The sequence below is a fragment of the Moschus berezovskii genome, chromosome 10 (genome assembly GCF_049115385.1).
Source record: "Moschus berezovskii isolate FMDL1 chromosome 10, NW_MosBer_1.0, whole genome shotgun sequence".
In the NCBI taxonomy this organism is placed as follows: domain Eukaryota; kingdom Metazoa; phylum Chordata; class Mammalia; order Artiodactyla; family Moschidae; genus Moschus; species Moschus berezovskii.
This window is the reverse complement of record NC_142469.1, coordinates 90,920,865-90,942,330: the sequence shown is the minus strand read 5'-3', so window position 1 is coordinate 90,942,330 and position 21,466 is coordinate 90,920,865. Positions and strand designations below refer to the sequence as shown.

The 21,466-nt window shown below is 40.3% G+C and overlaps 1 protein-coding gene across 2 annotated transcripts in view; it reads right to left on the bottom strand.

Annotated features, from left to right (window-relative positions):
• Positions 1-21,466, bottom strand: part of GRM1 (glutamate metabotropic receptor 1) — a 433,167-nt gene that overhangs the window by 44,588 nt on the left and 367,113 nt on the right. For both annotated transcript variants that reach the window (XM_055433699.2, XM_088840946.1), the window contains exons 5-6: positions 16,007-16,175; positions 2,868-2,994 (exon numbers count right to left, since the gene is read on the bottom strand). In XM_055433699.2, the coding sequence (XP_055289674.2) occupies positions 2,868-2,994; positions 16,007-16,175 (296 nt within the window). The remainder of the gene's footprint in view (positions 1-2,867; positions 2,995-16,006; positions 16,176-21,466) is intronic.

Sequence of the window (21,466 nt, the reverse complement as noted above, 5' to 3'; positions counted from 1 at the left end):
ATCCATTTATAATTAAGGAGGTTTTTTTTTTTATTGTTGCTAATCTAGGATGGTCATCGCTTGGCAGTGGACAGACAATACATCCACAATGGAAGATCTCTAGGGGATAAAACATGTGACTTTAAGTTCTGTTATTATATTAGATCTTAAAGAAGAGTTTTTTTTTCTATTTTAATATTGGATAGAAGTTCTTTTCATGTATGAGAAAAGCCTCAATTAAAGGGAAGCTGAGACAGTAGAAAAAGTCTGGGGAAGCTCTGAAAATGTAGACAAGAGGAAAACTTGTACCTCAAAGCCAGGACTTCTGACATTTAAGATTAATCCTAGAAAGGGGCTAGTTTTGCCTTTGATTCTCTTTCTTGTCAGTTGCAGTCTCAGTCAAAAAGTAGAGAGGACTGACTCTGAAGTCAAACCTAGTTTTCAAGCACAAGGGTGATCTAAGGAGACTGCTTTCTCAAGATAAACAGGACAGGAAGCACACACTGAGTAAGAAGATCAGTTCGTGAAGATGTGAACCTGTGGGGGAGGAGGCTTGTGTCCAGAACAAGGTTGGAAAACCTTCTTCAAGTCAGCGCAATGCATGCAACCATGAGATAAATGCAGAGTGAAAGAAAGGGCTTTAGACCCAGAGACAAAAACCCCTAGATTCTTGAGGTGGCTTCTCCTATTAACCATCAGTATTGACCTAGATGAGTTCCTTCTCTCTAATTCTCTCAATAGAACAAATATTTATCAGGCAGTAATTATGTATGTTCAAGGCACCAGGCTGTGAGCCAGAGTTTCCCAAGAGATGGGACAGGGACTAGAATCTGATGGGTCCTGTCTTAGAACTAGTGAATGGGGATCTCTGCAGATGAGTAATTCCTGGGTGATTTTTAGGCATATTTGAAGTTGAAAACCAGCTTTCAGCAAAAGAATTAAAAAAACGGGTGAGACAGAGTTTGTACCTTCAAAAACATTCTAATTTCTTTTCATTTTAAAATGGCCTTTTTACCAGATGATTGCTAAAAGCTTTGATATTCAGTTTATTTTCTAACCGTATTAACATTTTACATGGTTTTTTATTTTAAAAAGTAAAATTTTAATTATTGACCTTTTTCTACACAGGCGGCCATTTTTGATGTCCTCTGAGTAAGTCACACAATTTCTTAATTTCAGAGTCTTATTTGGGAAGAGGTGAAAAAGTAAACAGCACTCGTGAATGTCCCTAATGATTTTCAACAGCACCCAGGGAAGCATGGGGTCAGCAGTCAATGAACTAGGACCCACTCCTAACTTGTTATGACCCTGGGCACACAAGTACGCCTCTCCAGGCCTTAGTTTTCATGTTCTAAAATGAAGGATTGTGTTATTCAGATGATAAAGTCTCTATGAACTCAAAGTTTCTATGGTTCTATCACTCTTAAAATTTGTGAACAACATCTGTGACACATGTGTCATCTGTAAGCTCATATCAGAGTATTTGGAAATCAAAACTCATGGACATGCTAAGTTGCTTCAGTTGTTTTCAACTCTGTGGGACACTATGGACTGTAACCTGCCAGGCTCCTCTGTCCGTGTGATTCTCCAGGCAAGAATACTGGAGTGGGTTGCCATTTCCTCCTCCAGGGTATCTTCCCATCCCAGGGATTGAACCTGTGTCTCTTCTGTCTCCTACATTGGTAGGCATATTCTTTACCACTAGCGCCATCTGGGAAGCCCCAAGACTCACATACCTGAACATTACTCTTGGGAAGCTTATAGACATGGGTAATCCATCCACAGGAATCCCACTGATTTCACCAGTAAATCATCTCCTGCATTCACTTATTCCTCTCTACTCCCATGCAGCTGCTCTGTTCACACCCTTTGAAATTACTCATTTGGACCAACACGGTAGCTTCCCCACTTCTCTCTGTTTTCAGTTTAGGTTCACTATCCTTGTCCACACTGCCACCATGGTTATCTTTCTGAGACACCAATATCATGACATTATTCACCACTTTAAATGCTTCTGTGGTTCTCCTATGCTTGAAGCCAAAATCCAAACATTTAGAATAAGTTCTTACAGAAGTTCCTTACCATTTGCTTCCAGTGTCCTCATCCAATCTCATTTCTGACCATATCTCTACCAGGCCCTTGTATTTACCAAACAACCCCATATACTTGTTCCGTGGTTTTCCCCAAATGTACTACATGCTTTCATGTTTCCCATGTTCTACTTTCTATCTGGATTTTTTTTTATCTCTGTGTCTGTCTAACAAACTTTACAACTACTGTAAAATTTGTCAGGCAGACAAGGAGATGAAAGAAATTCCAGACAGAGAGTAGAGCATGGGAAACTTATTAAAATAGAGGCTTCCCAGGTGTCTCAGTGGTAAAGAATCTGCCTGCTAATGCAAGAGAGGCTGGGGACTCAGGTTTGATCCCTGGGTTGTGAAGATCCACTGGAGGAAGAAATGGCAACCCACTCCAGTATTCTTGCCTGGAGAATCCCATGGACAGAGGAGCCTGGTGGGCTACAGTCCATAGGGTCGCAAAGAGTCGGTCATGACTGAGTGACTAATTACACTATTAAAATAACTATTTTGTTTTATATTTTTACATGTTTTTTCCCTGATATATCTTCAGATAAAAATTATAAAAAGAAAAACAGGAACAACCAGTATACAAGAATACCCTTTGAATACACTTTTATTTATATTCAAATAAATTTTCAATATGGATGATGGAGAACTTTTAAGAGCTTTAAGTGTACTTTTGACATGAGCAGTAACAATGTAAATAAATATTGAAAAAGACATGAGTTAATCACTCACATTTTAAACAACAGGCACATTGCAGAGGCCAACGTTCGGGATAAGGTTGACAAGTGAGACAATTCCTACCTGTCAGATCTGCATTGGGCCACCATCCCAAGTCACAAGCTTTGCAGGTGAATTCATCTTGCACATACTCATTCTCTTTGCAGGCAGTGCAAATCCAGCAGCAACTGACTTCCCCTTTCCGTATGACCTATAACACAGGGATATTTCATATGCCTTAAATTTAGTTTCTCCAGAAAGACTTTCTTTTTTCAGATGAAGATTTGCTTTCATACTGCAATTTTTTTTTTTCTTGAAGACTAACTTCCCCCAAAAATCAAACATATTGAGGAACCTCAAATACATGGATTGAAGTATACCTTATTGTATTAGAGTTCAAATGTGAATTTCAGTTCAGTCCATGTTGGATTTGGAGGCTGTTCAATAATCATTTCTGTTATAAAGGGAATCAAACAGTTGAATGCTATCATTCAGTTCAGTTCAGTTCAGTCACTCAGTTGTGACTGACTCTTTGCAACCCCATGAATCACAGCACGCCAGGCCTCCCTGTCCATCACCAACTCCCGGAGTTCACTCAAACTCATGTCCATCGAGTCGGTGATGCCATACAGCCATCTCATTCTCTGTCGTCCCCGTCTCCTCCTGCCCCCAATCCCTCCCAGCATCAGAGTCTTTTCCAGTGAGTCAACTCTTCGCATGAGGTAGCCAAAGTATTGGAGTTTCAGCTTTAGCATCAGTCCTTCCAATGAACACCCAGGACTGATCTCCTTTAGAATGGACTGGTTGGATCTCCTTGCAGTCCAAGGGACTCTCAAGAGTCTTCTCCAGCACCACAGTTCAAAAGCATCAATTCTTCGACTATTATTATATATATATTAATATGCATTAATAGTTCTCAGAAAAATAAAAGTACATTTCTCTTTTTTATACTGTTATGATGTAAGCTCCCTGATCTTTACTACCTTAATGTCTAATATGTTGCTAATCCTATTGTTTAAAATATCATTTCTAATACTCCTTGTTTTTCATTGTTTAAAATCCATCTCCATGTGTTGTCTCATGATATGCACGTTTTCTTTTAAACCCTTTTATATGTATTTATACTAGGCATTTTAATTCGACTATTAATTCCATCATCAATATAATATCTAGGACTGTTTCTGTCACTTGATTTTCTTTCTGGTTATGTGTCACATTTTCTCACTCTGTCACAGGTTTAAAATTTTTTAACCAGATGCTGTACATAAGGTATAAAGTGCTGGATTTTTTTCTTGAAGTATTGGCCTTTGTTCTGGCAGGCAGCCTGATTACCTGTGGCTCAGTTTGAGCCTTGTTTTTCATCTTTTAGGGCAAGTCTAGAATATTCTCTAATCTAGGAATAGTTTACCCTTATTATAAAGTGTGACCTTGCTGGGCTCTCTGCTTATCTCTGTGTATTCAGCAAGGTATCTCTACTCTGGCTTATGGGAACTGGGAAATTTATTGGCTTTGTGGGGCCTCTGGGAATCCAGCACCTCAGTAATTTTTCTTTCCTTGGACTTTCTGAATTGTGCTATACTCATGCTGGGGACTTCCCTGGTGGCTCACATGGGAAAGAATCCTCCTGAAATTCAGGAGACCAGGGTTCAGTCGCTGGGTGGGGAAGATTCCCTGGAGAAGGGAATGACTGCCCAATCCAATATTCTTGCCTGCAGAATTCCATGGACAGAGGATCCTGGCGGGCTACAGTCCATGGGGTCACAAAGAATCAGACACAACTGAGTGACTAACACTTTCACTTCATACTTAGGCAGGTAGAGTCAAATACTGACGGGAACTCACATGCCAACTGCTGGAACTCTTTTTTGAATTGATTCATTCTCTTCTTTTCCCTGCACTACAGATTCTGTCTGCCTTGGCTCTCCTAAACCTTGGTTTCTGTCTTCTTAAATTATCAAGATAGCCAAGCTCTGTTTGTGTTCTTTCTCACTAAATAACAACCAGGAAATTGCCTCCAGACAGAATGCCTGAATGATTTTAGAGTTCACTTCTCTGTTTCCTTCCAATTCTTTGAAATCAAGGTCATACACTCTTTTCCAATGTCTGAACACAGTTATTTCATATGTTGTGTCAAGTTTTCTGATTGTTTACAGAAGAATGCTGTCTGAACTTTTTACTCTCTCATGGCTGGAAACAGAAGTCTTTCCCTAACATGTTCAGTCAGGTTAGTCACTCAGTTGTGTCCAACTCTTTGTGACCCCATGGACTGCAGCATGCCAGGCCTCCCTGTCCATCACCAACTCCCGGAGTTTACTCAGACTTATGTCCATGAGTCGGTGATGCCATCCAACCACCTCATCCTCTGTTGTCCCCTTCTCCTCCCTCCTTCAATCTTTCCTAGCATTAGGGTCTTTTCCAAGAGTCAGTTCTTCGCACCAGGTGGCCAAAGTATTGGAGTTTCAGCTTCAGCATCAGTCCTTCCAATGACTATTCAGGATTGATTTCCTTTAGGATGGACTGGTTGGATCTCCTTATAGTCCAAGGGACTCTCAAGAGTTTTCTCCAACACCACAGTTCAAAAGCATCAATTCTTCAGTGCTCAGCCTTCTTTATGGTCCAACTCTCACATCCATACATGACTACTGGAAAAACCATAGCTTTGACTAGATGGACCTGTGTTGGCAAAGTAATGTCTCTGCTTTTTTAATATGCTATCTAGGTTGGTCATAGCTTTTCTTCCAAGGAGTAACTGTCTTTTAATTTCATGGCTGCAGTCACCATTTGCAGTGATTTTGGAGTCCCCCAAAATAAATTTTCTCACTGTTTCCATTGTTTCCCCATCTATTTGCCGTGAAGTGATGGGACCCTAACATGTTAGACATTATCAAATATTCTCATAGTAAAGTCAAAAATTAAATAGTAAATATTGCCATAGCTTAAAGTCATATAAACCTTATCCTTATCCTTTGTGAGGATAAAATTATCTTCTTGTAGATCAGCTCAAAATGTATTAATGAGCCACTATTTTAAAATTACATGAAAAATATCCCATGACAGTATATTTTCAGAAACTGTAAAAGGTATTCTTTTTCTTTTTTTACTTTCAAATAACTCTAGAAAGTAGACTCAAACTGCCTCTCTGAAAAATCCACATCTATCCTCAGAATAAGCATGACAAATTTATACTGTATTCCAAACCATAAATTTGTCTAATGCTATGGAAAATTTTTAAAAGTAATGCTTTATTATTTTAATTAGTATAAGAAGTACAAAATAATGTCTATCTCTTCAATCAGCTTTATCTTTTTCCTAACTATAAAATGAATACTACAAATTAGACAAATTCCAAAGATAATAATTCTAATCAAATGTATTTATGCAAGATTACTAGTGAAAAATAGATCCTATGGGTAACTGCCACATGGAAAAATACTTAAAATTAGGTTTTTAATGACTAAATAAGTGCGTAAAAAATGATTAGCTTGTAGATTTTTAAAATAATGACAAAGGAACCACTCAGATGGAATTCTTTTGTTACTCCTTCTTATTCGGCCACCAAATATGTGCACTTTTGACATATAAAACCTAAATTATGGGACTTGTCTTTTCTGTCTCTCAGCTACCCCTATAGACTTAAGATTCTCTGGTGGCTCAGATGGTAAAGAGTCTGCCTGCAGTGTGGGAGACCCAGGTCCGATTCCTGGATTGGGAAGATCTCGTGAAGGAAATGGCATGCTGGATTTTGGTCCCTGCCTCTAATCCTGTAACATGGCTTTAATTTCTTCTCACTCCAGAGTAATATGCACGCAACTGCCAAGACTATCACTGTGGGCTGTGGGCTCCTAGGGGAAGGGAATCATGCCTTACTTTCACTGTTTTCAGGTCACAGTCATCATGAAATGCACCAAGAACACACAGTAGGTGCCCTCTGAATAAGGGTTGAGTTGAATCTTTTTAAAAAATGTAATTAAGCCACTCAAGGAAATTTAGTGCCTCCCTTTTCTAATATCTTCAAAATATAAACTCTTTGGTCAGGTGTTTGCTTAGACCCCAGCCCTTGTTTCTGCACCTGAGTCTGACTGCTAATAATTTCTTACATAAGTCCACCAAACAGACATTATGTCCTCAGTAGTGTCTATATAACTGTTGTTTTGTAGGGAGGTTTCAAGTAGGGCAGATACATCATCTGATTTATTTTTCATCTGACTTTCTTTCTACAGGGATTATTATGACTACCATTTGGAGAACAGATTTTGAAGAGGGCAAGAGAGAGAGTATATGTTGCTTAATCCATGGTTTTAATATGCAACAATACAGTAAATAAATAAATAAATTTTAACAAAAGAAAAAATATTCTTTTCCATTCAGAGAACTCTCTTTCCTCCAACAGTTCATATGTCACTACATTTGAGTCCTGACACAGGCTCCAGGAACTATTTCTGGTGCAGTGAACCCTTTGAAACATTACCTTATTTAAAATCCTCTGTAATTACTAATAAAATATAGTTTACTACCACAAGTTAGCTTTTGTCCACTAATTGTGTCACATGTATATGACAGAAGTAGTAGTCAGTCAGTCGTGTCTGACTCTTTGTGAACCCATGGATTGGAGCCTGCCAGGCTCTTCTGTCCATGGGATTCTCCAGGCAAGAATACGGAGTAGGTTGCCATTTCCTCCTCCAAGGGATCTTCCTGACCTAGGGATTGATCCCAGGTCTCCTGCATTGCAGGCAGATTCTTTACCATCTGGGGTACTGGGAGGACCCACATGTATATGACAGATACACTTCATTCAGATACTTTAGAAAATTCTTAAATTATTGTCTCATGTTTTCATCTCTTCATATCACAAATATTTTAAATTATTTTTATATTTTTATACTAAGTGATATTTCTTTTGCATGTAGTATACTGTCAATAACTGAATAAAGTGTTGTTTCATTTTTGTTACACTAAAACACTTTAATGACGGCTCTGAGTCATGATAAGAGCTTTAATGTTTCACTGAAATGTTCCTTGAAGGACCAAGTCTTCCCAAGACACAAGAACTGTTTCAGTTCCTTTTACGTCCTATGTACTAGTGCTCTGTTTATTGTTAGCAAGACTAGATGACTTGCTGCCTCACACAAGGCTACGATTCAATTCCATATTCACTGTAGGAGTCTTATTTATGCCATAGGAAATCCAGTGTTCTTTTTATGAATATGTTTCTGAATAATTTGAAATGGATTTTTTTTAGTTTAAGCTTTATTTAGAAAAAGGATAAAAGAAAGTAAACAGCATCAGGAGAATATAATGAAGGAAAAGTAACAATACATTAAAGGAAATAGGCATTTTCTTCAGGAGGGAAATGCCTGGAAAACTAAACAGAATAAAGACATGGGTCCTACCTAACTAAGTCTGTAGGAAAACGAGCTGATATATAGGTTTCCTTTGCATTCACAGTGCTAGCACAGTTCTTGGCACATATTAATTATTCAAAAATGTATGTGAAAGGAAAGAGAGAAATAATAAGGAATAGGACATAAACAGGAGAAATGAAAATGAAGAATTTAAGAAAACAAAAAATAGGAGGGACTGAAAGCTTGACAAAGACTATAGAAAAATATCAATTTAGGAAAATCCCTACATTGTAATTTATTACAGGGAAAATGTAACAAAAAACATATAGAAATATAAAATGATCACAAAAATGGACGTATATTGAACCAGCCCATGTGTGAGGAACTCTGTACAGAATTACACTAACGCTCACAACCGCTCCATGGAGTGAAGTTAATTATATCCATTTTGCAGGTGAAGAAACAGCTGCAGAGGGGTCAGCAGCTTGTGCAAACCTCAGTCACATCATCTCCAGTTATTATCAAGATCTAGGCTCTTGCTAGTGTAAAACAGTTATCACAGTGATGATATGTTATATCAAGAACCAAAATTACATCTCAGAAGTTGGCAGATATTTATTCACTTATCCAACTTTTATTTAGTGGCCCAGTATGTCAGACATGGTATGATGCACAGGTACAGATAAATGAAAAGACCTGATGATCACTGAGGTTAAGAAGCTCAAAACTCTGACCGAGTAGAGTAAGTATACTGATAGAAGAAGGAATGAAATGCTTCTGAAGGGCAAATGCAATCAATCATTTAGCCATTCATTCATTCTGATTATGCATGCAGAGTGCCAGGCACTGCATCAAGGGTAGAGACCATCAGTGAATAGATCATATCCTTATCTTTGAGAAGTTGTCATTCTAGAGAAAAACACAGCAAGAAAGAGGAATAGGATTCAGGACAGGGACCTATAGGAGGCAAGAGGCCTAGGAATCAGACTTTAGAGGTACTTAAACCTTTCAGCATGTGGGGTCCACCCTGCACTTGCAAGCTTTTAAGTGGAGTCGGGTGGGGGTGGGCAGATCTCTTTAGTGTATGTGCAGTAGGCTTTTGACTTGCCTCATCTTAGTCCCAGTCCTGTTAGGGAGGAGGCAAATGGAACTGGGGATTGCAATTGTGCATGTGATGGCCAAGTAAAGCTTCATTAAGATAGGTCATTTGACTCCAGTAAAAATTAATTTTTTAAGAAAAATATGCCATTTGAGTAAGGACTTGAGAGCAGGAAAAGAGGAAGCTCTGAATACATCTGGTGAAAGAGAGTTCTAAGTGGTGGGATCAGCCAGAGCAAAGATTGGAAGTAAGAGTTCTCTGCATACTCATGCTATTGCCTTCCTCCTTTACTTTTCTCTATGTGGGTAATGCACCAATAAATGTTTACTTTAAAAAGACTTCAGGCCCTGCTTCAGCCACAGCCACCTGCAAGACACAGGAGATCTGCTGGGCTCCTTCTCTTCTCCATGTCACGTGACTCAGTGGCAGCTCCTATCAGCACCTGTCTCCAAAAGTGGCAGACAAGCTAGATCTGAGGCCAAATGAAAAGAAGAAAGTGTTAATCGCTAAGTTGTGTCCGACTCTCTGTGACCCCGTGGACTATAGCCCGCCAGGCTCCTCTGTCCTTGGGATTCTCCAGGTAAGAATACTGGGGTGGGTTGCCATTCTCTTCTCCAGAGGATCTTTACCACCCAGGGATCAAACCTGGGTCTCCTGAATTGCAGGCAAATTCTTTACCATCCGAGCCACCAGGGAAGCCCACAAGGATAAAGTGATCATCAAAAAGTTCAGTAGCCAGACCAGCTTAAATACTGGTCAAAGCTTGAGAGATGAAGCCATCAGAGTGACTGTGAATAAATTAATGATGATTCCACAGAATTTCTTATCATAACAAGCAAAGTTACCTCTTCACCCAGAAAGACTATAGTAATTTCATGATTTCACATACATAATAAAACCTGCAATATTTTGTCTTCAACTTTTTCCAAAATTTTAGCCAATATGGTTTTAATAGGTGGGACAGATCACATCATTATTATGCAATCATAAGCTTCTCAGATAAAGAATTTTTTATATTTCTGTGTGCAATTTTTATTGAGACTCTGCCATTCTGTAGCGGACTTTCGAAGATATTACACAATGAAAGAACCTTCTCTTTGTTTCATTGGTTACATTAACTATCAGTTCAGTTCAGTCGCTTAGTCGTGTCCGACTCTTTGTAACCCCATGGACTGCAGTACGCCAGGCTTCCCTGTCCATCACCAACTCCCAGAGCTTACTCAGACTCACGTCCATTGAGTCGGTGATGCCATCCAACTATTTCATCCTCTGTCATCCCCTTCTCCTCCTGCCTTCAATCTTTCCCAGCATCAGGGTCTTTTCCAATGAGTCGGTTCTTCACATCAGGTAGCCAAAGGATTGGAGTTTCAGTTTCAGCATCAGTTCTTCCAATGAATACTCAGGAGTGATTTCCTTTAGGATTGACTGGTTGGATCTTCTTGCCGTCCAAGAGACGCTCAAGAGTTTTCTCCAACACCACAGTTCAAAAGCATCAACATTAACTATGAACATCTTAAATGGGTAGTTTGCTTTGATTCCAGAAAGAGGAGGCTGAGGAGGACAGGACAACTGTAGCTGATGATGTTATTGCTAATTTTCTTAGTTGGTCTTGCAGCCATGTGAGAATTTCTTTATTCTTAGAAAACAAGCTGAGGTATGAAGTTTCATGATATTTGCACCTCACTTTCAAATGGTTCAGGGAAAAAATAGTTAACTCAGTCCTGAAGTATACCGTCTGTAAAAATAGGTGTATTTGGGCTTTTTTTTCACATGCATAAGTGTATTTTACTATATGATAATATGACATGGGTAATGAAGAACCACTTATAGTCCATGTTCACATAATGTCTCCATAATTCTATCTTGATCGGCCAGGTCAGAAGAGGGGGAAGTGGAGGTCTCTACTCTCCATGACAAAACTCCCAAATCCAGTTCACTTCAGTTCAGTTCAGTCGCTCAGTCGTATCCAACTCTTTGTGACCCCATGGATGAGTAAAGAATCCAAACACAAACTTAAGGGAAGAAAAAAATAAGAGAAGAGAAGGGAAAAGAAAGAATAGGAGGCCAGTGGGAGCAAACTCCAGGACCCTTTCTCTGGGATTCTCTACCAGTTTCCCCATCTCTGTCAGAGTCTCCCAACTGCCTTCTAATACTTACTGCCTCCTTCACTCTAGATTCTGGTTTCCCTTGGCATTTTTAAAGTGGATCTCTATTTATAATGTTGCTGTGAACTATTGAGAAAATAAGCTTCAGCAATTGAAATTTGTAGGAATCATGCCAGTTCATATAATGAAAGATGGTTGAACAACATGTGGCTGTGGGTTGATAAGAGTTTTGGGTTGGCTCGAAGCCCAGCTCGGCATTTTCTAGCTGAGAAAGCTTGGGGCCAGTGACACAAGCCCTCTGGGCCTCTGACTTCTGATCTATAAAATGGGGTGATAATACCTCTTTTAAAAGAGTTGTTTTAAGGAACAATTGAAATGATGCCAGTAAAGCATCCATTATTGCACTTGCACAAGGGTATGCTTGATAAATGTTAGTCCCCCATCTCTACTGCCTCTCAGCTCCTTTCTTTCACTTCCTTTGCCTCTCCACCCCTTCTTACCTCTTTCCTGCCTTCCCTGCACAGAGGAAAAGAGCAGCAGGCTTGGTGTGGGAGACCAACACGCATACCAGGCTTTTGCTGTTCACTTGCAGACCCATGGTCCACATTTTATGTGCTGCCTCAGATTCTTTTTGCCTGACCTGTGTCAGGCCCTCGGCCATGTTCTTGGGCATTCTGGACACGTCTGCAACTCCACCTCAGTTTCTACCACGACTGCGTCATCTTAAGGCATCTCCAGGTGGCTCTCTTTCCCATGCAGGAGGCACTGGGGTCCCGAACTGCCTCCACTGCACTCACCACAGCAGGAGCTGTAAGACCCCCAGCTGCTTCCCCTCCCCTCACTGCTTCCAAATCTGAAGAAGGTCCACTGGGACAGGGACTATGGCTGCTCCAGTAGTCGCCTAGAGGGGTCAGGTGACGTCACTTCCTGTGAGCAAACGTTGACCACAGGAAGCAGAAAATAGAATAGCAGGAGTGTGTACATTTTTCTCCTTTCTTTGCTCCAATAAACAGTCTGAAAAGTCTGTCCAGAAATCTGGTGAGGCTGAGTTGTGCTCAGTGAGGCAGTGTCCTGCCCAGTGATGCATAACCTCAGTGGGGGAGGTGTTTTACCATGCTTCCATGTCTCCATTCCCTTTTCCTCTCACTCCTGCTTCCTTGAGATTATGTCTCCACTTAAGCCTTGCTTAGCTTTAAGGGTTCAAGAGAACCTGAGCTCAGGACCTGTGAACTACATTTTCCAGGCTCTCTTTCCAGTATCTTCTCCACAGGGTTGGAAGAATGGGAGGATCTAATGGGAGACTGAAGAGCCAGAGAGAAGAGAAGCCTCATATTGAGGCATCTCCTCCCTTCAGCTCTGGACATGTCTCAGGTCGTATCTATGACCTTCCTTGTGTCGCTTTGGCCCTGGGGTGGGAGTAATTCCTGCCACTGCTCATCTTTGAGTTGCATCAGTGCCCCCTCTTACTTTTATAACCAGTTTTCTTCTTCTTTTTTTTTAACGTAAAACTCCCTTTGTTGAACCACTTAGTGTGGGTCCTTTCTTTCCTGACTGTACCCATAAAACACAACAATGAAAGTTTGATTTTATTTACCTCTGGTTTTGGTATGACTGAAATCAATTTCTCCTTCCTAAAATATTATATTTGTAGAATATTTATATTTCTAAAAATCAATAACATAAGAAAACTGGACTTCTAGCTGCTTCAAGGGAAGTTACCATAAAAACAGGTCAAATGATTGTTTCAGCATTTGAAGTGACATTTGACATTTAAAATGAAAAATCCTTTCCCAAAAGTTATGCTTCTCAGTTAATACAAGTGCAAGCCCTTCCATCACCTTTTATGTTGCTTCTTTCCAGTCTCCGTAGTGGCTACTGAGAGATCTTGCTCTGCATCCTGAACCTGCTAGGTGGCAAATTGACAATGGAAGAATACAAATGCTATTACTTGGTAAATGGGATTGGATATCATTTGTTTCTGTACCTCCCATGGTGCTTATGGGAAACAAACAAACATCACCCCTCTCCTCCACTCCAGATGCTATTGAGAATGGGCATACTTTCATCCTGCAGGGTACATGGTATTACAAGAGATTTTCATATTGCAGCTAGTGCTCTGTAGTGACTCAGCAATGATTTCTGGGATCTCTTTTGATAACACTGCATGGGTGTAATGCAAATGTAATGCCAGAAATATTTGAGCATCGAGCTTAGAGATGCATGCAGACAGCCTTTCCTCTGAACTGGGGGCCTGGGGGGAGGGTGTATCTCTGGAGCATACAAATGGGACTACACATGGCAATGTGAGCTCCCATTCACAGTCTGCCAGCAGTCAGAGTAACAGGAGGGAATTCTGAAACAGAGCTGGAGTGCAGAGCATCTTCAGAATGATTTGTTTTCTCTTGCCAGGGTTTTGCTTATTCATTTGTTTGCTTTTGTTATATTCTGAAAAACCAAACTTTGTAGTTTCATAAACTTTTTTCATAGTAGTTTTCTGCACTAAAGATGCAGTTCTGTCACCCAGGCTGAGAAGGAGGTCTGAGATGAACATGTGACCTCCTGTGGGTCATCAGTCTACCACCAGTGAAGCCGCTCAGTCGTGTCTAACTCTTTGCAATCCCATGGCCTGTAGCCTACCAGGCTCCTCCATCCACGGAATTTTCCAGGCAAGAGTACTGGAGTGGGTTACCATTTCCTTCTCCAGGAGATCTTCCCAACCCAGGTCTCCCGCATTGCAGGCAGACACTGTTTACTGTCTGAGCTACCAGGGAAGAAGAGCATAAAGCCCAGGGCTTCTGGGTTGTCCCAACCATAAGACTTTAGGTCACAGAAGTCCTGGTTTTCCCAACCATCCAGAGAAGAGGACAAACCCAGAATCATGTGGTCTAACATCCTGTAGCAAGAGTCAAGGACAAGTTTTAGGTTTCTCTTGATTTCAGAGGATATATTCCTAATACCACCAGAGAGCCTCATGTGAAAAATTCCACCTGAATAAGAATCGGAAGTGGATTCTTGGGGAGAATCTGCACTGACATGTGGCCCACACACACTGGTTTGGTTGGAGCCATTCTTACACTACTGACATTCGTTTCTACACTGGGTGGAAACCAGTGGTGTCTCCAAGCCTACTGACTGCCTCATACTACCCTATTCAGGTAGGAATCCTCACCTAAATCTTCCCGTGATCCAACAACTCAAGGATTAACCATGGGCATGGCAGGAGGCCTCCAGCACCCTGTCATAGCACTAAAGTAGAGTTCATTCTGATTCACTAGTTGTCATGACACTTATTGTTGCTGTTCAGTTGCTCAGTTGCATCTGACTCCCTGCGAGCCCATGGACGGTAGTACGCCAGGCTTCCCTCTTCTTCACTATCTTCCAGAGTTTGCTCAAATTCATGTTTATTGAGTCCATGATGCCATCCAACCATTTCATCCTCTGCTGCCCATCTTCTCCTCCTGCCCTCCATCTTTCCCAGCATCAGGGGCTTTTCCAACGACAATTATTAAATATTTTTAATATCACATCTGCAGAGAAGGCGCTGACATTTGAAACTAGAGTGAGTTGCCTCAGGAGTTCTTTTCCATACTCAAAGTGACTAATTCCCTAGAGAGTTTGAGTCCACCTGCACAGCTCTTAGATGTTGTGGGTCCCAGATCCTCCAACTTCTTTGATCAGTAGGGATAAAGTGGTGTGTCCAGCTGCTGCAGCAACACTATTAGACTCTCGCCCTAAAGACCCCTAAATATATTCTCAGGGTGAATTCCATGAATGGCATAGCAGCATGATGGCGTGATGGGAGAGCAGGAGCCTCACACAGTATGCACTCCAGCCCCAGCTGTGCTTAGTGACATTTAAGTGACAGTCCAGTCTACTCCCAGAGATGAGTCACAGAAAATTAGAGACGAGAAAGACCTATTAGGTCATTTAATCCACACTTCTGCCAGTTCACAATCACCCCTCTATGCTCCATTTCCTACTGCATCAGCTAGTTTGGTTTTTAAATAGCATGGGATACAGAGTGTGCTCTTTCCACGCCTTCTACACCAAGACTCCTCTCTACCTCCGTTCAGCCAAATGCCCATTATAGGATATTTATTTATTCTAGTTTTAAATACACGGTGATATCACAGTCACTCACTTGCCCCAACCTGGAAAGTTTTGGGGAATAATTAGAAAGTGAGGATTCTCTTTTGGCTGGAAATAGTTTCAGGAAAATGAAACAACTTGGTCGAGAAAAGAGAAGTGGTAAGCAGTGCTCCTGTGTTACCTCATTTCAACTTCATTTTAGTTTTACACTTGGCATTGTTCAGCTTCTGCTTTCTTTAACAATAGCTAGAACTATGACTAAGCAGTATCATTGGCTTTGGCTTCCAAGTTTACTTCTGTTTCAATTTTTAATTGGATTATTCATATCCCCTTGCTTTCTATATTGTATTTAAGATCACAGCTCATCATTGCAATGCAAATAAAGACTGTTCTAAATATCCCAATGGTTTTCCTATTTTCCAATCTTGGTTTGTCTTCTCAATTTTTGCTAAGCACAACAGAAACAATAAGCCTAGCACACTCTTTCTGGACAGTCTTGTTAAAGAAAAATGTGTTTTTCTTCACTTATGCACAGGCAGGAGGTCTCCTCCAGGACACTGTCCAAAAATGCATCGGTGACTGGCTTACCTTGATTTGACCCTTTAAGCAAGGCTCACTGCATACAGACCGTACCATTCCACTCTTGTTCATTTGGATTTTGTAATCATCGATGTTTAAGACCCCTTCATGCCAAGTTCCAACATGTACATAGTCATAGCGATTGGCTTCGGTGTACTGCAGATTCATAATATCATACCTACAAAGAAAACAACATGTGTGTCTTGGAGCATATGGACATGACGTAGAAACTAAAGGAATTTGGTAAATAGATAATAGTAGAAAGAAGAGAAATAAAAGTTAGAAGCATCCCATGTCCTAACATGAGCTGTTGTCAATATTTTAGTTTATTTAGTTGAGCTATGTGTCCTGTGATTTTCCAAAATGTGTATTCCATTCTTCAGTCTCTGTATCATCCATATTAGTTAAAGAATATATTATTCTTGTACTTTTCTTTCTGTGTATTCTTGAAAATAATTCTATATGTGCTGGGTTGATCACCATATCTTTCAAATCATTATTCACCAGATTATTCTTTGATCAAGTAATAATTCTTCAGAACATTAATTTTTAGCTTAAATACTTTTATTCCAAATTTCTTTTTCACATTCAGTTGCTACTTTAATTACACTGGATTAAAAAAGGTGAGTCTTATCACGTCTGGAGTCTTACCTATTTTAGGTGCTAATAGAGCAAGGAATCTGAGAAATGCATCTTTAATTAGCAAGGATGTTGAGAATTTAACAGTTTGAGCATTGACATTTAAACTGGTCTATTCCTTGATTAGGACAAACGTTTTTGAATCCAAATAATTGGTGTCAGTTATTTCAGTTATTTAAATGCTGTGACGCTACACAGCGGTAAAATCCACATTTAGAAATCTTCTGTGTGTGTTCTGGGGGCCAGATTCACTGTTTCCCAGTGAAACTGGTAGAGAGCATTTTCCAGTTTGATGGAAAAAGCGCAAGATTTGATGTTAGAATGTATAAGCTGAAATCTCTTTTCCAAGAGTTTACCAGTAGATTGCATGACTTTGGAATGTCAGTAAACTCTTTAAAGCTCATGGGCTTCTGCGGGAATTTACTTACATGGAGTAGGTTAAAAAAAACTGTTTCACAATGGAGAGAAATGTATATAGAAGACAATATCACTATATCATATTCACATTTGTAGTACTATTATTATTACTTATATGCTAAAATACTCTTGTTATCTCCATTCTATAAGAAAGTGAAAACATCTTTGTGTTGTCACAGCCATTTCCCTTTCTCAGCTCTCTTCCTCCTCCCCCCTGTCCCTACCTATGTCATGTCATCCTGGAATTCTTTCCCTACAAACCTGATTCAGACACAAAATCCTCCTCAGCCCAACACCCCAGGTAGCTACTACCAGTCAGCCTTGGTTGTCATCTGAAATCTACCGGCTCTATCTGGCTTGGTTCTTTATTTCATCACTGTTTAGTCACTAGTTCGTGTTCGACTCTTTTGAGACCCCATGGACTGCAGACTGTCAGGCTTCTCTATTCATCGGATCATCCAGGCAAGAATATTGGAGTGGGTTGTCATTGCCTTCTCAAGGGAATCTTCTCAACCCAGGGATCGAATCTTCATCTCCTGCTTGGCAAGCAAATTCTTTACAATTGAACCACCAGTTCTTTATCTAGACAACTAATATCTTTTCATAGCTTTGTTCCCTGTTTTTAATAATGCACAGATGTATCCTGTTACCGACAGGGTTGCTAGTGGCTTCTCCACAACCAGATTCTGGCAGTTTCTATAAATAGCAACCCCTTAAAGGAAACAGGGATTCTAAGGGAGTAAAGAAAGTCTTTGCTCTACTTTTCCAGATGAACAAAACTTAGCTGGAGTAAGAAGAGAGAATGGCACACCTGCAGTGCATTATTCATCCCTCTGCTTTCTGGTTTTTGGTAATAGAGGGTTCTCATTCCTCTGGTTGCTGAGACAAACCAGAATGTTCTCAGAGTAGCTCTCTGACTGATAGCCACATGGGTATTAACTGCAGGCTGACAGCTCACACTCGTCTGACTGATCAATGTTACTGATATATACCTCCAATATTTTTTCCATTTTTTGCATTCCTTATGGTAGGTAGCTCAGTTAGTAAAGAATCTGCCTGCAATTCAAGAGACCTGGGTTCTAATCCTGGGTCAGGAAGATCCCCTGCAGAAGGAAATGTCAACCCACTCCAGTACTCTTGCCTGGGAAATCCCATAGACAGAGGAGCCTGGTGGGCCACAGTCTGTGGGGTTGCAAGAGTCAGATACGACTTGAGTGACTAAACCATCTAAACCACCAACCATGGTTACAGAGCCTACTGTGAGTGCTTTGTATGAGTAGTTTCCTTTTTCATTTCCTCTCATCTTTATGTTTTACTCCATGTTACATTGTTAAATCTCTTCATATACTTTCAATGAAGGCTTAGGTGTAATGCTAGCTTTATTTACTTATTTTTTTCTTGCCTGGCGAATCCCAGGGATGGGAGAGCCTGGTGGGCTGCTGTCTATGGGGTCACACAGAGTTGGACACAACTGAAGTGACTTAGCAGCAGCAGCAGAGGGATATATGTTATAAAAGGCAGAATTTCCAAAAAATGTTATAGTTATGACAATTTGTTAGATTTTGGGGGTTTAAAATTTCCAAATGATTTTTCAGAAATTTTTAACCATAGTCAGTGTGGTTTTATTTATTTGTTTGTTTTTCATTTATTCTAATTATATATGAATGAAGATCTTTCAGAATATCATGTTATTAATCTAACAAGTATTTTTATTTTTTATTTTTCATTAATTTATTTATTATAATTGGAGGCTAACTACTTTACAATATTGTATTGGTTTCGCCACACATTGACATGAATCCGCCCCAGGTGTACATGTATTCCCCATCTTGAACCCCCCTCCCATCCCTCTGGGTCATCCCAGTGTGCCAGCCCCGAGCATCCTGTATCATGCATCGAACGTGGACTGGCAATTCGTTTCACATATGATACTATACAAGTTTCAATGCCATTCTCCCAAATCATCCCACCCTCCCCCTCTCCCACAGAGTGCAAAAGACTGTTCTATACATCTGTGTCTCTTTTGCTGTCTCGTATACAGGGTTATCATTACCATCTTTCTAAATTCCATATATAATGCTAGCTTTCAGTTTCTTAAAACTTATATTTCACCTTCCCCATTTCAATAGGAGAAATCAGTTCACACTTTATTAGCATTTAGAAACTGAAAAATTCACAATATCTTGGCATGAAAACATATTTTGAAAAAGTCCCAAAAACTAGCCAAAAAAAAAAAAAAAAAAACACAAAACCTGATGATACCAAGGGAAAAATACTGACTTACTAAAAAGAGGCGTTCCCCTGTGCACTATGTGTTAATGAACACTGCTCCTTTCTCTTGACCCCACAGTCCCTTCTCAGCATGTTGGTGGTTATTTGGAATATCCTCATGCTGTAAATTACAAGTTTGTAGCATCCTTTCAATGTGTTCAATTTCTGTTTCATGATGACTAACTAAAATAATTACAAGAGGGACCAAAAGCATGAATGGTGGTGTGACAGGAGATAGAGGGAAGTGGTTGAAATAGAAATTGAACACAGATTAAGCTGAACTAAGCTGACCAATTTCAGACATGAGGAAATGATCCTTGAAAAGGAACCCAGGGAAAAACTTCTGATTTAAATACTTAATTAAAAATGAAGGAGAAACAAGCTAAAATTGTGGGTCCATATTTTAGACGATTTACAAATAGAGGAGGTGGAAACTTATATCTCTGCAGTGGGATAAATGGACCTAGCCCTGTCCTAGGCACATTGTGTATGCTACAGAATCATGATGGAAGGTTTCCATCCCCAATCCAATCTTTTACAGAGCTGGTTTGAAGTAGAACCCAGGATTACAGCCATGGATTTAAAGCGGGGTGGGAGGAGGTGGTCAGTGTTCTGCATCTTAGATCTGCTTGTGCCATCTGGTACCACTTCCTAAGGTGCTCAGCTCCTGGATGCCTTCCACATGCCCACCCCTGCGTCTCTCTGTCCTTCCCACTCTCATCTCCATCTAAAGTTGCTCCCACCTAACTGGCAGCTTGGAAGAAATCTGATACATCCATGGCTTTAATTGCTGACTATTACCTATATCATTTATCCTTCCTGGAGCTGTTGGCTTTTAGCAGGGAGAATCCATTGAGGCCCCACAAGGCACTTGCTCAATGTAGAACTTTAAGCTTCCATGAAAAGAAGGGATATGTGGAGAATTATTTAGGGTCAAATAGTCTCTTACAGTCCCTTTGAAATGACATTAAGAAGGTTGTCAGCAACTTTGCCTAATTTTAGGATTAGCTAAAAGGCAATGCGATGTGGCAAAAAGATTACAAGTCTCAGAATCAGACGGCACTGTCTCTACCAGCTACTCTCTGGGTGACTTTAGGGGAGTTTCTTAGTTTCTCTGACACTCAGCTTTATCATCTGTAAAAGAAGATAATAATATGCCTGTGGCAATGAGGATTAAATGATTTGCTGTTCCATTTTATCACAACATATGCTTTTCTAAAATCTCCCATTCTGCAAGCTTTCATACTGAAAGATAACAAGGTTTATGAGGGGAAAAAAAAAGAGAGAGATTGTGGGCATTCTGTGCAGCAGCCAGACTGAGAGCCTTTTTTCTTTCCTGTTGTCGGTTTTAATTTTTATCCCACTATTCTGATCATCCTTTGCCTAAGAAAATCCGTATGAATGAACACAACTACTCTTTATACTGATATCATCCTCTATATACCAATTACATAGGGACTAATTGGTGTTATAAAAGCAAATACTGCAGAGGAAACAGTGTATAAAATGACTTGGGAAAAATATATACATACATTTAGCTAGATATAATTTTCTTTTGCTTCTTGATTAATTCTTTGGAAGCCATAGAGACTCAATACAAGGCAGAAAGTTCTTTTCTTTCTTGTTCCAAGAAACATGTTAGTGGGAACATAAGGTAGCCTGAGAAAAAGGGACACATATGGTTCTCTTCATATATTAAGCTCTTTGAGCAGATAAGATTAAAATATTCCACAAGCAGTATGGCATTGGGATTGATAAATCAGAACATGCTGACCAGATGTTGGCATTGCCAGGGAGGGTTCTGCTGCTCAGGTATACTCACTCTGGTTTCTTGGGCTTTCAGGAAGGTGCCAGGCCTTCTGGAGGAAGACCAAAGATGATAGTGGCTGCTGCTAAGTCACTTCAGTCGTGTCCAACTCTGTGTGACCCCATAGACGGCAGCCCACCAGGCTCCCCCGTCCCTGGGATTCTCCAGGCAAGAACACTGGAGTGGGTTGCCATTTCCTTCTCCAATGTGTGAAAGTGAAAAGTGAGAGTGAAGTCGCTCAGTCATGTCTGACTCGTAGCGACCCCATGGACTGCAGCCTACCAGGCTCCTCCGTCCATGGGATTTTCTAGACAAGAGTACTGGAGTGGCTTGCC